Source organism: Rhinolophus ferrumequinum, chromosome 17 (assembly GCF_004115265.2).
Source record: "Rhinolophus ferrumequinum isolate MPI-CBG mRhiFer1 chromosome 17, mRhiFer1_v1.p, whole genome shotgun sequence".
NCBI lineage: Eukaryota > Metazoa > Chordata > Mammalia > Chiroptera > Rhinolophidae > Rhinolophus > Rhinolophus ferrumequinum.
In genome coordinates this window covers 34,495,376-34,515,237 of record NC_046300.1, presented here as the reverse complement: position 1 = coordinate 34,515,237, position 19,862 = coordinate 34,495,376, and the positions used below count along the sequence as shown (strand labels likewise).

Below are 19,862 nucleotides of genomic sequence, written 5' to 3'. Positions count from 1 at the left end.
TCTCAGAGCTGGTCACTATTTGAAATGCAATGTTTGGCTTCCAAGTAAATTACACACATATACACAAATTTTGGGGGAGGGCCTTATTAAAAATTAACAGTGTCCCTGGATAGTAAATAGCTCTTTGAACTTACAAAGTTTTCTTGTCCCTGGTCCCCTCCAGTGGGTTTGGGAATTGCAAACGCCATGGTGAGGGGAGGAGATGACCTTCTTAAGGGTGGAAGTAGGCCCTGACTCTCAACTTGGACAGCAGCCTGACTCCACCCCCACCCCACCTCACCCCCGCCACACACCCACTGGGAGGTGTTGGAGGCCCAGTGTGATTAGGGCTCAGGAATGGCACACAGAGCTGTGGGAGGAAGAGGACAGCAGATGGGGAGGCTGTGTCAGAACACGCTTTCTGAAGAATGGGTTTCCATCAGCACAGATGGACCAGCCTAGTGGGAAGGTGGGGGAGGAAAGGTCCTAGAGGCAGAGGAGAAAATCGCATCCAGAGGAGAAACAGCAGGAGCAACAGAAGTGGACATAAGGGAGGGCCCCTGGCTGGCCCGAGTGTAGGAGGAAATGAAGAGACTGAAACGGAGAGAGGGCAGATGGAGAGAGGTGGGCTCCCAGGGCCTTCCCTGTCCCAGGAAGGAGCCTGGATTCTGGCGGCGGTGAAAAGGTTTTGAGAATGAGAAACTGCAGCCCAGTGATTACCTGGCTTCATCACTTACTCTCTGTGTGACCCTGGGCAAGCTAATTAACTTCTCTGAGCCTGATGTCCTCATTTATAACACAGGGATGGTAACAGAACTCCCTGGGAGGATGACTGGGAGGGCTGAATGAGAGATGACTAGGTGAAAAGCGGGTGGTGGCACCCGGTGCGATCTGCGTAAAGGGGTGCTGATCACTGCTTTCTGTTAGAGTTGGACAGTGCGCCTGGCGGAGGATGATTCAGTCAGTTAGGTGGGTCAAATTAACCAGAACATTTTCCAACCCAGATTCACACTTCCTGTGGAGGCAGGTCCTTAAAAAGCTGGTGAAGGTGTTTGTAAACAATAAAAGTGCAATTCAAAGGTTGCCGCTGCCGGTGAAAGCCGTGGGTTTTAGAGAAGAGGCTCCCTGCAGGAAGCACAGTCATCTCTTCGGCGGGGGCACGGTCCAAACTAAGCAGATAGGGACAATTTTGCAGTCCTCCCTCCCCCTGTACACACACACACACACACACACACACACAGCCCCCACCCTCACTCCCAGCCCTCTCCTGCAGCAACGCCCAGAATCCCTCAGGGACAATAGATGTACATCCCTCGGTGTCGTTCTGCCCAAAGGATGAAGGGGTGAGAGGAAGGCGCGGAGGGGGCTGGGACGATAATGCTGAGTTGGATTAATTTGTCCCCAGCAGCTCTGAAGGCAAATCGTGGCGGGAGTGGGGTAGGCGGGGAGCGGGGCGGGGAGCGGGGCGGGGAGGGGCACAGCGCGTCCTGGAGGGCCCTGGCAGCGAAGGAACGGAGCTCCGGTGTCCGCCCGGCTCCTAGCCCGCAGCGCCGCCTCCCCGGAGGAAGGCGGGGGCCAGGAGGAGGGAACGGGAGGAGGCGTAGGACCGAGGAGGGCGGCGCGCTGAGAGGTTATTTGTGGTTCGCTTTGATCCCGAGGGGGAACCTGAAACTCACATTCCTGGCATAGCAGCCGCCTCCGGCGGGGGCCGACCCTGGGGCTGCGCGCTGGACCCCGAGCGGCCAGAGCGTTGGCGACACCGCCGAGTACACACCTCCGCTGCTGAGCCGAGCGGAGCCTGGCGGGGTCGTCGGGTCTGACCGAGCCGAGCACCCGCGGGCCGCAGCGGTAAGGAAGGCTCCTCGGCGCTCGGGGAATGTGTGGGGCTGGCAGAGACGCGCAGAAGCCCGAACTCCGGCGCAGCCCGGTCTTTTCCCGGAGCCGGAGCCGGAGCCGGGTGGACCCAGCGTCCTCAGGGCGCAGTGCACCCTTTCCAGGCAGCTGCAAAGGCGGGCAAGGGCCACTCCGCCCGGGGTGCGCCGTGCCGCGTGCCTGGGGTTGGGGGTCCTTGAAGGACCACGGGTCGCCTGGGGGGCAATCTCTAGAGAAAGCTCGGTTCATGTTTTGGTCACGGGTCGGGGAGAGGGGCGCGGAATAGTGCAGGAGGTGCCGCTTCGAACTCAAGTCGTAGGACCTGGGGGTGCTGATCTGGTTAGGTGGGGGTTACAGGTGTCTTTGCTCCCAACTAGCCCAAGAATTCCTCTTTGTCTTCCTTGGAAAATACTCTCTGGAGCCACGAACTGGCTCTCACTTAGAAAGAATGCAGCCTGCCGTCCAGCCCGGTGACGTCAGCGCAGGAGCATTCGGAAAACAAAGAGGGCTGGCGAGGGAGAGAAGGAGGCGGACCCGCGACACTTAAAGACCTCCTTGGGTCACCGGCTACCGTGGTCCGCTCGCTCTAGGCGCACCAGCAGCCCCCGAGTGCTCGAGGTCCGCGGGGAGTCCGTGTAGCACGGGATCTCTGGCTGCGGCGTGATCAGACTTAGAGACAGACCCTCACTCCGGTGTTTAGGCGAGTGAGCCCAAGGAAAAGCCAGAGATGAGTGCTTGCTTAGGAAGATGGGGGTTCAGAGAGCCCGGCGCGCTAGCCCAGCCGAGGTGCACCGCAGGGATGGGGGTGGGGTGGGGGAATGCAGATTTTTAGTAGCCGCTCGGTCGAGAGGACGTGCATCGGAGGGTCTTAACCCCCACACACACGGGGTGAGAGGCCTCGAGGAGGTGTTCCCTGTTCCCAGGCAGCCTGTTTGGGAAAGGTGGCCAGGAATGTTTCCGGAAAGCTCTGCAGTGGCCCCGCTCCTCCTCGGCGGGAGTCAGCCCCACAGTGATGAATTTAGAAAATGCCCCGCGGATGAAACTCTAGGGCAAATTGATTCCTGTTTGTGTTGCCTCTGGTCGCTCTGGAGTCATGCATCTCCACTCGTCTCGTGTGTAGGGGGAGGGGACAGCATGATAGAGTGCCAGGAAGGCTGAGGACAAAGAAGCCCTCCAGATTCGTCTCCCACTCCTCAGCTCTGAGCACCTGGGAGGAGGAGGGAGTGGATTGGGAACGGCTACTCTTGTCAGTGTGCCAGACCCAAACTGCAGCAGCGCACTGAGGCTAGTTTTGTGATAGAGGAGGGGCCACATTCCTCCCACACCCCTCCCCCCATATACGCGGGACCTGTGGAGGTGTGGGTTTTCTTTGGCTTTCCCTGCATCTGTTTGGAGGTTTGTGTTGGAGGAGGCTGTGGAAAGGAAGCCTGGTGAGGCAGGCAGCCTTCCAGGCATGAGCCACTGGGAGCCCAAGGTCGGAAGGGAACACCATCCTCAGGAGATGTTATCTGCCGGCACTCACATCCCCCAGGTCCCTGCAACCAAGAGCCTCCCCCTTGCTCCCTTACTCCTCCATTCGGCTCAAGTGGCTGTTACTGATGTCGAGAAGGTGCTGAGTGCCCCTCTGCTACGGGGCTAGAGGATGATAGGGGTCTTTCCCAAGCAGTGGGGGTGGAGGTGGGGGTAAATTGTAAACTCAAAGACACCATCCATCCTTTCTTCCTTTCTTTTTCCTGGAGTGCCAGTGCAGATACTGTCAACACAGACTATCTGACTGACCCACAAACCTTAATGGGTGGCAACTTTTTGCCTCATCTCACAAAACCATTGTCCTAGTGTAGCCTCTCTTCTTTTGTCCCTTATTCACCAATTCAGGTGCATTTTCTCCTACTTCCCATTCACCTTGCAGAGTAACTGCCAAGGTCATCCCATGACAGGGAAGGCTTGGCAGGGCAAAGGGTGGTGAGTGAGCTGTGCCAATGCTGGGGCTCAGACATGCTTCATTCTAGAGGGTACTGGGGGCCGTTTGCCTAGGGCTTCTACTGGGCTGAACTCATTCTTTATCACCTGCCAATAAACTGGGCCCCTGTCCACCCCTGGATGGGACAGTTCAGTGGTTAGATTTGAACTAGGCCTGCCCTGGAGTCTCTCATCAGGCTTTTGATAGGTGACTGACTGCAGGAGGCTGCGGTTCCTTATTGATTACTTTCTAGGTACTGGTGTCTTTCTCTAGGCCTAGTAAGTCTCCATGAATATGATTATAATGGCAACCAGGATCATTTGTCAAGGATAGTGCACCAAGATCTCAACAGCCACTGCTGCTTTTAATTTCAACTCCAGGAGGCAAGCATTCTTTTTGCTTTTCTGATGAAGAAACTGAGGCTCAGAGGTTATGTAACTTGCCTTGATCAGTAGGGGGCAGCACTGGCAGTTGAACTCAGGCTTGTGTGGCATTCTAAACCGTCCTCTTTACCATTATGCTGTAATGGAAAGTTCCCCCCTTTTCCATGTGCTCCCACTGATTGCTCTTCTTTCTTTTTCCTCCCAGGTGCCCTGGGGCCACGTGCCGCTGGCCATTGTCCAGACGGGTGTGTGCAAGCCAAGGAAGCATGAGGACGCTGGAAGACTCCTCTGGGACAGTCCTGCATCGCCTCATCCAGGAGCAGCTACGCTATGGCAACTTGACTGAGACACGCACACTGCTGGCCATTCAGCAACAGGCCCTGCGGGGTGGGGCTGGAGCTGGGGGCACAGGGAGCCCCCAGGCCTCCCTGGAGATCTTGCCACCGGAGGACAGCCAGGTGCTGCAACAGGCCACAAGGCAGGAGCCCCAGGGCCAGGAGCACCACGGCGGTGAGACCCACTTGGCAGAGAACACCCTCTACCGCCTGTGCCCACAGCCCAGCAAAAGCGAGGAGCTGCCCACCTATGAGGAGGCAAAAGCCCACTTACAATACTATGGGGCCCAGCAGGCGGGGCTGCGGCCACATGTTAGTGACCGGGATCCCCGTGGCGCCCCTGGAGGCAATCGAAGACAGGATGAAGCCCTGCGGGAGCTGAGGCATGGGCATGTGCGCTCCCTGAGTGAACGGCTCCTGCAGCTGTCCTTGGAGAGGAACGGTGCTCGGGCCCCCAGTCACATGAGCTCCTCCCACAGCTTCCCGCAGTTGGCCCGAAACCAGCAGGGTCCCCCGCCCCGGGGCCCTTCTGCCGAGGGTCCGGAGCCCCGTGGACCTCCACCTCAGTACCCTCACGTTGTGCTAGCTCATGAGACCACCACTGCTGTCACCGACCCACGGTACCGCACCCGAGGCAGCCCGCACCTCCAGCATGCTGAAGTCAGGTAACTGCCCACTATGCTCTTTCAAGCTCTTGACTGCCTTCCAGGGTGGAGAGCCTCCACACAGTCCCTTATGTCTGAGCTGGCAAGCCCCAGAGGAATGGGGGAGCTGATGCCTGAAGGAGACAGCGACTTGGCCAAGGTCACATGAGAATTTAGTGGCACACCTTGCTTTCATTCGGAGATGGACACCATGTCTGATCAGCTGTAGCAGTCAAGTAACTAGGGTGTCCAGAGGGTATGAATTACAGCAGGGGATTTAAAGTTAGGTGTCAGAAGGAACTTGCTGAAGACAGATTTGGGAATCATTGCCACATTCTTTCCAAGTTACGTAGGAAGAAGGTGGGACCACCTTCTCTGGAGAGTTCTAAGAATAAGTGGACAGTGTGCTTTCTGTGATCATTGGGAGGCATTCCCAACTGGAGGCAGGAAGGACCTGTGGCCTCCTTAGACGCCTTTCCCCATCTCTCTCTCTATTACTCATTTCCTTTCATGTTTTTCCATGTGCTCCATGTGGCTGGAGCCTGTAAGGGGAGAGGAATCTGGGTCCAGGCGAGCCCCTCTCTGCGGAGGCTTGGGAGAGGCTGCAGGGGAGACTCAGAGTTTGATTCTGAGTATGAAGGAAGGACTTTAGAGGATGTGATTTGGCTTACCTTTTTTAAAAAGCCCTTCTGGCTGCCTACAGAGAATGGATCCCAAGGGGCCAGAATGGAAGCAGGGAGATCAGGGGAGGCAGGAAGCCCAAAGAGTTTGCAGAAATATGGGTTCCTAGAAATGAAGCTGACACAGGCTTTTCATTTTACACGCTCCGTGTCTCCCCCGACAGGGGTCCAGGAAACCCCACAAGAGGGGCCTGAGGATTTGCAGACTCCCTTCAGCTGGTGGCTCAAGGTCAAAGTCTGGTTCTCTTCATGCCTGCTGAGTCTTCACTTAGTCACCCACTTTCTCACCATTTGGCCTTTCCTTGCTCTGGAGAAATGAGTGACTGGAGGGGGTTGTAAGCAGGAGCCAGAGCCTTGTGGGTTCTCTCCAACCTCCACCTCCCAAGCCCCCTCCTTATCTCCTTTCTCAGGGCTGGGTCAGGGAGAGTTTCGTAAGCTGAGTCGTGGTTTCTTCTTTGGGACCAGCCTTATTGAACCCTGTCAGGAAAAGATAATATCATGGAAAGGAAGTAGACTGTTTGCAGGAGAACAAAAAGGAGAGAGAGGGGGAGGGGAATGGAGAGCAAGTGTGAAGGGAAAGGAGACTATTCTTTCTCGGCGCTAAGTCATCCCCAAAGAATGCCAGTTGTGTCTGCCGGGCCCAGTGCAGGGGGAGCAAGTTCATGAAGCAACCCTGAGAATTCCACAATTAGCAGTGCAGGGGGAGTTTGGACATTCCAGTGGGGACCCTCTGCGCAGCTCTCACTGGAAGCTCTACCTTAGGAAGTAAGAGAAACACATCTGCCCAGCCTCTTCTTTGGGCTGACCCGATGAGGATGGTTTGTTGGGACCTGGGGACAGGGACTTTTCTTTCAGCCTAGGGTCCTAAGAGGAACAGCGGAGCAAGGCTTCAGGGGAGGGATCAAGGGGAAGATGGACATGAGTGCTGAGATGATGGACCCAGAAGTGGAATTAAATTTTCATGGGGTTTTGTGGGGTTCCTGGTAAAACTGAGGCAGTCTGTTCTTTTACACTTGGAGTCACAGGGCCCCAGAAAGGGTTTGTGACCCTCTATGCCTCTTGCTGTTTGCTTCTTCCCTTGACATGGGCCCCTGAGGCTGGTATTACACCAGTGCTAGAGGCCATTAGAACATTGTCCCTAAAATCAGGCTATTGCAGTGGGTTAGAGGTGGCCCCTATACCCAAGAAAATCCAGTGTTTGGGTCTCATGTTTACTATTTAAACAGAGAGGAAGCTATGGTCATCATTAGAAGAAATGGAGGATAGGCCCCCATTATGGTAGCACCTCCTATAGGCCCAGCAGTCCTCCAGGTCTCGTGTGGCCCTGGCAAACCCCCGTGAGGCTAGAGACTCTTACCTTCATGATTTAGCAGAGCCATGCTGGCACCTTGGGGATTTGAATGCCTATTTTGTCTGACTCTGGAGCTCAGACTCTTACCCCGACATCTGTCTCATGCTCTAACCTAAGCCACAGTCTTCTAAAAATGTTTCTGCAAGGAGTGCTAGGACCAAAATAGGAGGGAGAAAACGTGAGTGTTCTGCACGGGCAGGTGCCAAAGCAATGCCAGAAACTAGAGGCTCATGACAGAGACGGGTAGCTGCTGGGGCTCAGCCACCAAGTGGCCCGGGGACCTGGAAGGCTATGTGCTCAGTCATGATTGATGTGGCCTCTAGACCCAAAAAAGAACCTGCTTTTGATCAGAAGGATCAAGTGTGCATTTTTTTAAGATGCACTGGTTGTTTAGGACGTCCAGGACTGTTCAGGCTGATCCCCAAGGTCTTGGCCACAGCGAAGCTGGGCATGAAACAAGCTTCCTGATGTAAATCCCCTGTAGCCCCAGTCTCCTAGCCCTTGTGCGTCTTACACAGACACCATGTGGAAGTGGCCTTCCCCACTGTGGGGAGGCTGAGTTGACCTGTCTTTCCAATATGCCCAGGAGGGCTGGGCCAATACAGGACTGGTCTAGGGTGAGTCTGTGCAGTCTCTGAGCACCGTTTCTTCTGTTCCCCAGGATCCTGCAAGCACAGGTGCCTCCTGTATTCCTCCAGCAGCAGCAGCAGTACCAGTACCTGCAGCAGCCCCTGGAGCACCCCCCACCCCCACACCCAGCTGCTCTTGGCCATGGCCCCCTAGGCTCCTTCAATCCACCTGGGGTCGAGGGGCCAGCAAGTACCCAGGCCTCCAATGCCCACCTGGCCCAGATGGAGACTGTGCTGAGAGAGAATGCCAGGCTGCAGAGGGACAACGAGAGACTGCAGAGAGAGCTAGAGAGCTCAGCGGAGAAGGCTGGCCGCATGGAGAAGGTAGGCCCTGCTGGAGCATCTGGGGGGAAGGGGAAGAAGGGACCCCGAAAGGCTGACTGGGGAGTGGGCAGTCGAAAGAGAGGCAGAGGAGTCTGAAAGCGTGTCTGGCTGGGCTTTTCACCTATCCCTCTGGCCCCCACCCCCTCATCACTCTTACACCCTCCCAGGCTGACTCCAGACAGCTGGGGAGCAGCCGTGAGGCCGACAGAGCAGGTCTGGAGCATGAGCAGTTGCTGGCCAGTGGTGATTAGAAAGAGCCCATTTACCAGCTCCCTGCACACTCGCACCCTTCCCCTGCACACACCCCTCCCGTGGACACCTCCCACAGAGAGCCCTTTGTGTCCCCCACACAACAGCAAGTCTGTTCTAGGCCAGCCCTGGCCAAAGAGAAAGCCCCTCCTCTTGGAAAAAACGAGCGACTTATTAGAATCACAGGCCAACTAGGAGCACGTGCGGAACCTGCCAGCAGCCAAGTAGGAGGCGCAGGCTGGCCCTCTTTGTGGATGGCGATGGCCAAAGGATCAAATACTCCAGGCAGAGGTGGCTCAGGCTAGGGTCTGGGACCTCATTCTTTAGTGAAGGTTTAACGCTGAGTGTTCAGCGTTAGCAGGTGGCCTCAAGACTCCTGTGGCTGTCCTGTGGTGTCCAAGATAGGTCAAACCTCAGAACATGGCTGGAATTTTTTTGTGCCCACTCAGGGCCCACTGGGCTCAGATTTCTCAGCAGAAGCCAGACCAAAGTAAAATGCTTCTTTCTGGACATGGGCACAAGAAAGCTATATTTAGTCACCCGGGAGGCAGCTTCCTCCAGAGTACCTTTGCTTGCTGAGCTACCCCCAGAGACTACAAGCTTCTGACCCTCCTACTATCGCCACCTGGATTTCTTGCCCTGGGTTTTTAATCCTCTCCTCTCTCACCTCTGATGGAGAGCAGATCAGCCTGGGCACATGGAGGGGGACTTTGAAGCCACACAGCCTCTGGGAGCTCTCCCCTTCCTTTAGCAATTCTGTCTACCTCTTGCAGCTGGAAAGTGAAATCCAGCGGCTCTCTGAGGCCCATGAGAGCCTGACGAGAGCCTCTTCCAAGCGGGAGTCCCTAGAGAAGACCATGCGGAACAAGATGGATAGTGAAATGAGGAGGCTGCAGGACTTCAACCGGGATCTTAGAGGTGAGAGCAGGTCACCCAGGTGGCGGGGTGGGAGCGCCTGCAGAGGCTTGATTCCTCTGTTTTAGGGAAACATTCAGAATCTGTCCTCTGCAAAGAGAACTATAACTGACTCAAAGGGGGCCAGGCTGAGACCTCTTGGGGGCCACTCTAATAGATGCTTGTCTCTGCATTCTGGACCTTGGAGCCTCTCATGGAGCTTTCACCTGTGTGGCCCTAGGTGCTCCCCCCTCATTAGGCGCTGAGCTGACCCCGTCCCCAGCTTAGAGGATACATCCCCACAGATAGGCCTCCAGGGCATACCCAGGCAAGCAGCATCTTCTGATACTCAAATATCTTTCCTTAAAACATCTTTCCTTTATTTCAAACAGAGAGATTGGAATCTGCAAACCGCCGCCTGGCAAGCAAGACGCAGGAGGCCCAGGCAGGCAGTCAGGACATGGTGGCTAAGCTGCTTGCTCAGAGTAAGTAGGGGTCCCCCTGAGGAGCCTGGACAGATGTGTGGGTGGTGGGACCACGGCAGCCCCTCTGAACAGGGAGGATTGGCCTTGTCAAAACAGTGCTTTGAGCACAGGTCTACTGAGTGCCTACTATGTACCAGCACTATACTGAACTGGCTTCTGAAGAAAAATAACATCTGGTTCTCTATTTATTGGAGAGATCAGTGGACACAAGAGGGATAGGTGGGGAGCAGTGATTTGCTGAGCTGTGGTGCTGGCCACGAGTGCAGTGTCCTTCAGAAGCAGAGGTCACTGGGCAGTGGGGAGTCAGGATAGCCCTGGAGACACAGGAAAGAGAAGGAAGAGTCTGAGTTTCCCAGGGAGATATAGGCAACACAAAGGTTAGGGGTGCCCAATGAGCAGGTGGGAAGCTAGGGAGCATGATGGAGCTGGACCATGACAAGACGGCCAAGTGGGGCCACCTGCAGGCCTCAAAAATGGGCTCCTGGAGCTTAGCCAACAGGTACGGTGTAAAGAAAGGTTTGGGAGGCTTCTCTAAAGGAGGTGGTCAAAGCCTCTTTAAAGAGTGGATGAGTTGGTCATTGGCTAGTCCATTTAGTCATTCATTTGTTCATCAGCAGAACTGTGCTAAGTACCTGGCAGGTGTTGAGCAGAGGACGACAGGAAGCCCAGGAAGATGTCATGGCGAGGAGGTGAAAAGAGAGGGGGAAGCTTGAGGAAGGAACAGGGTCTATCCCAGAGTCAAGGAAACAGGGTGCCCTGGCCCTGAAAACTAGTGACGGGGAGGTTCCCAGTGGCCAGAGAAGGAGGCTCTGTGGGGATAGCAGGGGTGGAGAGCAGGCCCCAGGTGAAGAAACAGCTGGAAGGCTCAAGGGGAAGGGTGGGGGGGAGGGGGGGACAAAGGAAGCCCTGAGCTCAGCAGCAGGAAACTAACAATCAGAGGAGACAAAGAGAGGCTGTTATTTATTTATTGAGCTCCTACTACCGTATAGGCTCTTGCTATGTGCTATAGCGATATTTGGGGTCTGTGCAGAGAAGTGGCATGGGGGTGGCTGGTGTCTGGGTGAGGGTGGCCTTGAAGAACAAGTCAAAGAACCCATAAGGAAATCTGTGGGTGGCACAGCTAGCAGGGTGTGTCCAGAAATGGTGGAGCAGCTTCAGGACTGAGCTCTGTCTGGCAGCACCTCCTTCTTCCTCAAAGAGGGCTCAGAGCCCTGGACCTGGACTGGGCTGCCCAAGGCAGGGAATGGGGGACACTGAAGGGGTTGGGGCTGAGGTGGGTAGGCCAGGAGGTAGGCTAGGCTGCACTGGCTGGGTAGGGTGAGATGGCGATGACTTTAGGTCTCTGGGAGAGAGGAAGAAAGGGCAGGGGGGCAGGAATCTGGAGAGGACCGGTTGCTGGGAGGAGGCAGAAAGGGGTGTCCTGTAGGAAAGGCCCGACTTCTGGGGCCAAAGAAAGGAAGTCACAGGAGAGTTTCTGGGAGCCTAGAGTTTCTGGGGGGCCGGCCTGGAGGCGTTTCCGCTCCCTGGGGAGCGAGCGCCAGGCTGTTCTTGGCTCCTCACTGGAGCCAGTAATCTTGCAGCCGCGGGTGACCTGGATGCCTGGCATTCCAGAGCCGCTGGGCTGTTCAGCTCCAGCCTGCCCCCCGCCGCTCCCTCCCTGCTTGGCTCAGCGCCCTTGGCCTGCTGCTGCTTTGGGAGGAAAGAGTGAACACTAAGGGAGACTAGGGCTTGCGGGTGGGGGGGCCTCACTTTCTCTAGAGGAAAGGCACATCCCCCTGATCCTTCCACAGTTTGCCCTGCCTTCCTGCCCCCTCATACCCTATCTCCAGGCTCTTCTTTCATTTGTGCTCAGACAGCTCACCTCCCAGACAGATGGGTCCAGGGCTTTATCCTGGTGGCTAAGAATGGACAAAGCCTGAGGACTCCCAGCGCCTGCCAGGGCCTTACAGGTTGTGCAAGGTGACAGGAAGCTACTAGAAGCAAGAGCTCAGGAAAGAAAGCCAAGCAGCTCTTCCTTGCCCCATTATAGCCATGGGGAAAACAGCATTCTCCGGGAAAATGTCTCTGGTTGACCTCACTTTTTCCCCAACCTGGGTCAGTCAACACTAGTAGAAAAGTATGAGCCTTATCACCCTCAGCTTTTCCTACCAGGCAGGCCACACAGACCCCCAACTCTGGCCGCTCTGATCAGGCCCTGCCTTCCCTGGGCGTCTGGCCTTGAATCCTGAGGCCTGATTCTTCTAGCTCTGTCCCCCTTGGGCAGTTTCTTCTCTCCTGGGCTGTAACACCATTATGATATAAGCTGGGATGAGATGCAGGCTTCCTGCAAGTTTTGTAAGCTGTGGACCCCCACAGGGGGTGGTCGTTTTCTCTAGGTCCAAACTCTCAGTCTACTGTTCGCGCCTGCCTCCTCCATCCCACTTACTGAATGGTGAGACAGCCCAGTATGAACTGCTCCATTTCAATAATATTGAGCTTCCCCGTCTTTTCCCTCCACACCAAGGAATGAGGTGCCCAGCCTTCAAAAGTCCAGAGGGAGACAGACTGACCTGAGTCACCTGTGTCTTCCCTCTTCTGCCTCAGTGCCCTGAGTAAATGATTCCTCCCTTCTGCCTGCCCCAGTCCCAAGCCTTCAGTCTTCTCTTCTAGAACCTGTACTGTCCTGTATGATAGGTACTTAACCACATGGGACTCAAAGATCAAAATTAATTAAAATTAAATAAAATGAAGAATTACTTTCTCCCTTGCGTAGCTACATTTCAAGTGCTCAATAGCCACACATGTCAAGTGGTGGCTACTCTGGAGACAGTGCTTCCGAGTTCGTCAGGCAGACCCCAGAGCCCCAGGCCCTCTCCTGCCCTCTAGCAAGGCTGGCAGCCGACACACCTGGGGGACCAACCTGGGATTCCCAAGGGGATTGGTGTAGGAGGTGGAGTCTAGAGCATCAGCTGAAGGACTTGGTGGTCTGCCTCAGGCCTTGCTGGCCCAACTATATGGCAAGGGTCTCTGAGCTCTGAGCAGAGTTCCCCTGGGCAGCTAACAACATAATTTAAAAGTCAGGAGAGCTGGTACCTCAGACACAAATCTTTGGATGACAGTCATTTTCATTGTGCTCCACAATTTGCATTTCTTTATGAGCCTTGTTGCCCACATCTCAGTGGTCTCCCCAGACCATGGAAGGTAATTTCACACTAAAGCGGGGCGGGGTGGGGTGGGGGGAGTCCATAGAATGAGCCCTGGAGCCCACTTTGGGAGACCTGGCTTTAGGGCCTTACACCATAGCCAGAAGCAGCTTGCTCCTTTGGAGCCAGCCGGAGCTGGGTTTCCATCCTGGCAGTACTGCTCACTTCCTCTGCTTCCTCCCTATAGGTTGGGGGGTCACAAATCTACCTTGAGGGGCTGTTTTTGGAAGCGTCAGTGGAATAGGAGGTGTGGATGCCCTGGCTTGTGGTATAACAAATGCTGGCTCTTGTCCCTGTTCCTTCACTCTGTCGCTTGAATGATGACCACGTCATAGTCCACCTGAGCCTCCATTTTCTCACCTGTAAATGGGCGTCACTGTTCATGTCTGGCCAGTCTCTAGTGTCATCATGAGGCTCAAGGGAAATTGTGACTGTGTTTTAGAAATGATGACACGTGGCACAGGTGGACAGTGTTTGTGGGCTGTGCCGTGGCAAGTCCATGTTCCCGGAGGGAGGCAGTATAGCCGTCATCACTGGAAGGGCCCTGGTCTGGCGCTGCTATATACTCATAACTAAACCTGAGCCTCAGTTTCCTTGCCCAGAAATGGGGTTGAGTATGGTTATAATAACTCCTGGGGTTGTTGAAAGGACACGATGCAATCATGCTCGTCCAGTGGTCAGCACAGTGGGGGGCTCAGTGGGACCAGCTAGGGTGTTCGCTGTCACCGACTGAGCCTCTGTGTCTCCCTGCAGGCTATGAGCAGCAGCAGGAGCAGGAGAAGCTGGAGCGGGAGATAGCACTGCTGCGCGGTGCCATTGAGGACCAGCGTCGGCGTGCAGAGCTGCTGGAGCAGGCTCTGAGCAATGCCCAGGGCCGGGCTGCGCGAGCTGAGGATGAGCTGCGGAAGAAGCAGGCCTATGTGGAGAAAGTGGAGCGGCTGCAGCAGGCGCTCGGGCAGCTGCAGGCTGCATGTGAGAAGCGTGAGCAGTTAGAGCTACGTCTGCGCACGCGCCTAGAGCAGGAACTCAAGGCCCTGCGTGCACAGCAGGTGAGCTGGGAAGCCCTGTGGAAGTGGCAGAGCTAGGGCAGCACCTGAGGAGGCTAGTTCTGAAGCCCCTGGGAGCTCCTGCACAGATCCAGGCTGAGGCTCCCCCCTTGGAAAGCAAGGGTGATGTCTGTTCCACCCTTGCGACAAGTCCCCTCCTAGCCATCGGTCTCCGCAGAGGCTCTGCCACTTGGTCTCTAGAGAAAGTAGCTCAGGAGCCCTGATGTAAGAGACTAGCCAGCTCTTGTGTTTCCCCAAGATCAAGAGGGAAGATGATCGCCCAGATCCTAAATTTTTATCCTCACTTTGGACTGTGTAAATAACTCTGGTGTTTTCGAACCCGATAGAGTTCTCTTTCTACTACCCTTCCCACAGAGGTAGGGTGACCGAACCGCCTGATATGCCCAGTTCTGTCCTATTTTACACCTATTTTCTCAGTGTCATTATTAAGAGCACCACTTCCCTGTTTGGCAGATAATATATGGTCACCTGTGCGAGGCAGACCTGATCCTTCCTCTGCCCTGGTCCACAGGATTCAGGGCAGGGACGTGAGGACCCATGCCACCTTCTTCATCTCTGAGTGGAAGCAGGTTGGGGGAGAGCGGGCTGTGAATGGCTGAATGGGCACACGCATAGTGTGGGGGCAAGAACCAGTGGCCGCCACACTCCAACCTCCATCCTTGACCACAGTGCCCCTTGCTTTGCAGAGACAGGCTGGCACCCCCGGGGGTAGCAGTGGCAGTGGTGGGTCTCCGGAACTCAGCGCCCTGCGGCTATCAGAGCAGCTGCGGGAGAAGGAGGAGCAGATCCTGGCACTGGAGGCCGACATGACCAAGTGGGAGCAGAAGTATTTGGAGGAACGTGCCATGAGGCAGTTTGCCATGGATGCAGCCGCCACAGCTGCTGCTCAGCGGGATACCACTCTCATCCGACACTCCCCCCAGCCCTCACCCAGCAGCAGCTTCAACGAGGGCCTGCTCGCCGGAGGCCACAGGCATCAGGAGATGGAAAGCAGGTTGGCATTGCAGGCCAGGCTGAGGCTCCTGAGGTGGGGGAAGGGGTAACAATGTCCAGTGTCTGCCATGTCCATACTCTCTGATAAACAGGCCCCTCTTCCCACATGGCTCAGCACTCCTTCCTGTTTCTGAGCTGTCCCCGTGTGTTTGGCAACCGAGCCCTGTACACGTGTTCTTTCCCAGAAATACCAACTGAGTCCTTGATTTGCCCAGAAGACCCTGGCTGTGGAGGTACTGGGTGCCATCCAAGGCTCGGGACCTCTACCTGCTCTCCTTCCCTTGTGTCAATCAGAGACTAAGACTTTCCCACTGAGTCTACACCATGTATCACCCAGAAGGAATGTGGACTCGGTCCCTGGCTTGGGGGTAGCTAGTATTTTCTCTCTAAAAATAATCCCGGAGGCCCCTCAAGATTTCATTTGACCAGTGTCTGCCTCAAAAACACAAGCACATCAACTCATTGGATTGAGCTCAGTTGATTGTCAGCAACTGTGGGGTATTGCCCCCCAGGATGGGGGTTGTGCCGTTGCTATCATCAGATAAATCCAGAACCCACCCCTTGATGACCTGCCTTTGCTGGTATAAGAAGGGGTGGTTTTCAGAGCATCAAAATCCAGAGCTGTGATGACATTTTTGAAGGCCTCCTCCTGGCCCTGCTACAAAGAGGAGCCCGACTGGCTGTAGGGAGGGCTTTCCCTCTAACTTGACCAGGTGGGAAGTGTGGAGGCCACTGGATCTGTGGGTCTAACGGTGTGGGCGTGGCCTTTCCCCTCAGGTTAAAGGTGCTCCATGCCCAGATCCTGGAGAAGGATGCAGTGATCAAGGTCCTCCAGCAGCGCTCCAGGAAAGACCCTGGCAAGGCCACCCAGGGCTCCCTGCGACCTGCTAAATCCGTGCCATCTATCTTTGCGGCTGCAGCAGCAGGGACCCAGGGCTGGCAGGGGCTCTCCTCTAGTGAGCGGCAAGTGGATGCCCCTGCCTGGCTGGCTACAGGTGAGCAGGGGCTGGTGGGTGGCATAGGTAGAGTGGTAGGTGGCTCTCAGGCCTTTCCTCCCAGAACTGAGGCTCGGAGGAGCAAGGGCTTCTTGACCTCTTGCCCTGAGAGCCAGCTTATATTCTGGCTCCAGTGATCCTGCAGCCCACAGCTGTCTCCACAGTGTAAAGAGGGGTGCTGTAGCTGCCCCCATCTCCATAAATTCCACCACCCTCAGTCCCAGCCACTTAGCATCTAAGTAAAAATAAAGCTTTCTGGGCAGATGCACCTTCTAGGCAGGCCCTTTCCACTCCTCCTTCTAAGCGGATGCCATAGAAATTTGAGATTCCCGCTAATTTTAAGATTTAATCTACAAAGAAGGGTTCTCCCCCTCGAAACATTTGGAAACCAATCCTGATCGTTGTTCCCATTTGGGAACAGAAGAATTTAGTCTTCATCAAAGTTCTTGCAAATCAAGAGTGACCCACACCACCATGTGCCCCCAATAGGTACAGTTAACTTGGGGTGTTCTTCAGGAGGAAATAACTCAACCTCCTGCCTTTCCAGCAGACAGGGCCCCTGCAGAGGAGCCAGTGGCTACCCCTCCCCTCCCTGCGCATGCCAAACATGGGAGCAGAGATGGGAGCACCCAGACTGATGGGCCCCCGGACAGCGCTGCTGGCGGCCTGGCACAGGAGCCTGACAGCCTTCTGGGGTGCAGCAGTGGCCAGAGGACAGCCTCACTGGGTAAGTGCACACGTCCCCGGGCTGCTGGGCTGGGCAAGGCTGAGGGAGCCCTGGGGTGTGAACTGGAGCCCCAGGCCCTTCCCAGACCCCTCCTATTCATTGTCCCCACTCCATGGGGAGCCCTGCACAGAGACAGGCAAGCAGGGTGTGTGGCCACCTCAATGGGAACGGGAGGGCCGGTTGGATGCACGAATAGAGGAACGGAAAACCCTGATTATAGACAGATCAAGTTCAGAAAGAAAGCAACCGCATGGGAGGCACTTTATCTCCTCTTTCCTAGTCTTCCTAACATATTTAATTGCCAATCTAAATATCTAAGATAATGGAGGTTGGCATGTTATCCTGACGGCACGCTCAAGTTAGAAGACTTTGTTTAAAAAGAGTCCGGAAAGGAGAAATTTGAGAAGACGCCATTTAAATTTTTTGCTCCCTTTTCACATTAGCCTTTGCATATTTGCTTGTGCCTCACATCTCAGAAAACCACAAGCATGAAAAGAATGCTGCAGCCTTCCTCCCTCGGGGCTCCCCACCCTCCCTCCAAGCCCTCTGAGGAGTTCAAAGTCATGAACAAATGCATCTTCCACACTGGAGGGTGGTGGTCTGGGTGGACAGCTGAGAGGGAGCAGAGCTGTGCTTGGTTGGCCAAGACATGGGAACCTGGATACCTGGGCAGCTGAGATGGGCAAAGCAGGTGAAGAAAGAAATGTCCTATGTTCAAAACATTCCAGGACTTAAGAGAGCAATCTGGAAATGCTCACTGGTGTGTGCCTGTACTCTTGTCTCTCTCCAGACTCTGTTGCTGCTTCCAGAGTCCAGGATTTGTCGGACATGGTGGAGATACTGATCTGAAGGACGGGACTCGGAACCATTCCCTGCTCTCCTCTGCCACTCAGCCATTCCAGCAGCCCCCGCCAACTGCTGCTTCCCCACGATCCCCCACCGGGCACTCATTCCCATTGACTGTCTGGCCCCAGGAGCGTTGGAGGGATGCCGCAGGGGAGAGGGTTGCTGTGCGAGCACTTGCGCCCCAGAAGACCCTGCTTCTTAGCCCCACGTCCCTCCCGGACCCATGCGGGATGAAGATTCAGCCTTTACCTGCTGCCCAAGGCTAGCTGCTGGGGTAACAATGGAAGGCCCGAAAGAGAGCTGAGTCCCCCTGCAACCCCAGTTGGCACTCAGGCAGGGAGGGAGGGGCTATGTTGGTTCAGGAGGCTGATTTCCAAGGATAGCTGCCTGCGGACATCTGGTAGGCTGGTTCCGTAATCAACTCGGCCATGGTGTTCTCCTCTGGTTAAGTGTCGTCCCAGCCAACCTCATCTGCTCCTCAGCTACTCACTGCCTCCTTGGAATCACTAAGACTAGCGTGTTTCGGGGGCTGTGGAAGGTATTAGTCCTGCAGAAGCCACGGCCTCCACCCCTCACTTGGAGTGGGTGGAGCTATTTAAGTGGACTGCCATCTGCTGGGCAGTTTGTATATAATTCCCTTTCTTGTGGAACAGAAGATTGGAGCGTGCTGCTTCGGACTTGTCCCCCCGTTCTGTGCTCTCATCCCTGCTGCCATGAGTCCTGTAACTTCTGACCAGCCTCCTGGTTATCTCCCTTCTCAAGTTCTTGGCCCGTGGAGTTTGATACTGGTTGATCCACAGGATATTGGCTGTCTTTTCCTCCCATGTTGAGCCCTGCTTTAAATGCCCATGGCACCTCCCCCTCCATCCCCAGCCTCTTGAAGTGGCTCAACAGTTCCTGTCCCTGGGACATCCTGTCAGTTTTGTTACAAACCCTGAGCCACATGAAATGAGCCACCACACACAGACATTGCCATGGTGGGCTTCCCAGCACCAATTGAACAAAAGCGGAGACATTGCCTTGTTCTCATCCGAGTCTTTGTTCTCACCTGGAGGGATTGAGAGAGGGAGCTGTGCTGGTGAAAACTAGTCGACGAGCTACAAGATGTGACTCCAGTTGTTCTTTGGAGGGAGCCTCCATCACAAAACAGTACCCATGAGGCCGGCTCCTCAAGCTACCCGTGCGCAGCGCCCTGAAGCAGGACCAGTGCTTGGAATTAGAGTGGAGCATCCACATGGCAGCCTGCCAGCAGCAGTGACTTTGGCTTCTGGTCTTAAAGAGTCCCCCAACCCCCCAGGAGTAATTGGAGGGTTTTAGCAGTTTGTCTTGACTGTTTTTAGTTCTCCTTGAATATTTGTTTTTTTCCTTTCCTGTTTTTAAGTTCTGTACGTGTTATTTTATTCCCATGGTTCCTTTTTGAACATTTGCATTTGCTGGACAATTGCATATTTTTTTAAATCCTCCTACCCCTCTTAAAGCTGAAAAATACATTTGGTTCATGTGCATTGTTTACAAAGCAAAAAGAAAAAAGAGAGGAAAAAAAGGCAAAAAAATATTGTGAAAGAAAAAAAAACAACTTAATATATTTTGGATTAATATTTGGTATTTCTTTTAAAGTATTTTTGTGCTGTGAACGTTTTCTGCCAAAGACCATGATGTGTGTCTGTATGTTTAAGTTATCGTAAATATTTAAAATGTAAACATGGCTGTTTTGTTATGCCACCCTGTACCAGGATTGCTGCTGCATTCCACTGGGTATAACAGTATTTTAATAAAAAAGAAATAATTAAAAGTGGTGTCTTTGCACGGGTGAGAGACTGCACTAAGAGGGAAAGTAAAGGGGGTGAGGATTTGGGGGCCACCCATGTCCTAGTCCCTGGCCACTCAGCACTAAACTACTACCACTCCTATGCGTCTTGGTTCTTAAATGTTGGCCAGAGTATATCCATAAACAGCCAGTCCAGGGTCACTGCCATTTCTCACACTGAGGAGTGAAGGGTGCCAGTTTTAATTTTCCGACTGGGATACCAGCAGGCAAGGTAGATCCACCCTTATTTGCAAGGTTAGGATGACACACAGTACGATCTCGTCAAGGATCCACAACAATTGCTGGGAATTTTGTGAGGCTGCATGAAGGAGAGTTGGAAGGATGATGTACTTGGCTTTCTTTCCACTTTTACGGAGAACAGTCTCTTCAGGTTGGGAGGGTCTGGCAGATGGGCAGCCTCCCCAGGTAGCTTTGTCCTAACTGGTTTGGGCCACACGCT

The 19,862-nt window shown here is 54.6% G+C and overlaps 1 protein-coding gene across 2 annotated transcripts; it reads left to right on the top strand.

The window, feature by feature from the left end:
• The first annotated feature begins 1,488 nt into the window (after positions 1-1,488).
• Positions 1,489-19,471, top strand: AMOTL2 (angiomotin like 2). Of its 2 annotated transcripts, none has more exons than XM_033132707.1 (10): positions 1,489-1,827; positions 4,400-5,194; positions 7,866-8,157; positions 9,180-9,324; positions 9,693-9,785; positions 13,721-14,016; positions 14,721-15,028; positions 15,805-16,022; positions 16,573-16,749; positions 17,540-19,471. In XM_033132707.1, the coding sequence occupies exons 2-10, from the start codon at positions 4,461-4,463 to the stop codon at positions 17,596-17,598; spliced, it is 2,322 nt and encodes a 773-aa protein (XP_032988598.1). In that variant the 5' UTR covers positions 1,489-1,827; positions 4,400-4,460; the 3' UTR covers positions 17,599-19,471. The 2 variants fall into 2 exon arrangements, with proteins under 2 accessions (XP_032988598.1, XP_032988597.1); XM_033132706.1 differs by having other exon boundaries at positions 16,570-16,749; positions 17,540-19,385.
• Positions 19,472-19,862: the final 391 nt, after the last annotated feature.

What these genes read in the sequence shown, in the direction of transcription:
- AMOTL2 (XM_033132706.1), top strand. Translation starts at nt 4,461, where the DNA reads ATGAGGACGCTGGAAGACTCCTCTGGGACAGTCCTGCATCGCCTCATC. An exon ending in CATCAGGAGATGGAAAGCAG is followed by an intron (nt 15,029 to 15,804) that starts GTTGGCATTGCA and finishes CTTTCCCCTCAG; the next exon opens with GTTAAAGGTGCTCCATGCCC. An exon ending in CCAGAGGACAGCCTCACTGG is followed by an intron (nt 16,750 to 17,539) that starts GTAAGTGCACAC and finishes GTCTCTCTCCAG; the next exon opens with ACTCTGTTGCTGCTTCCAGA.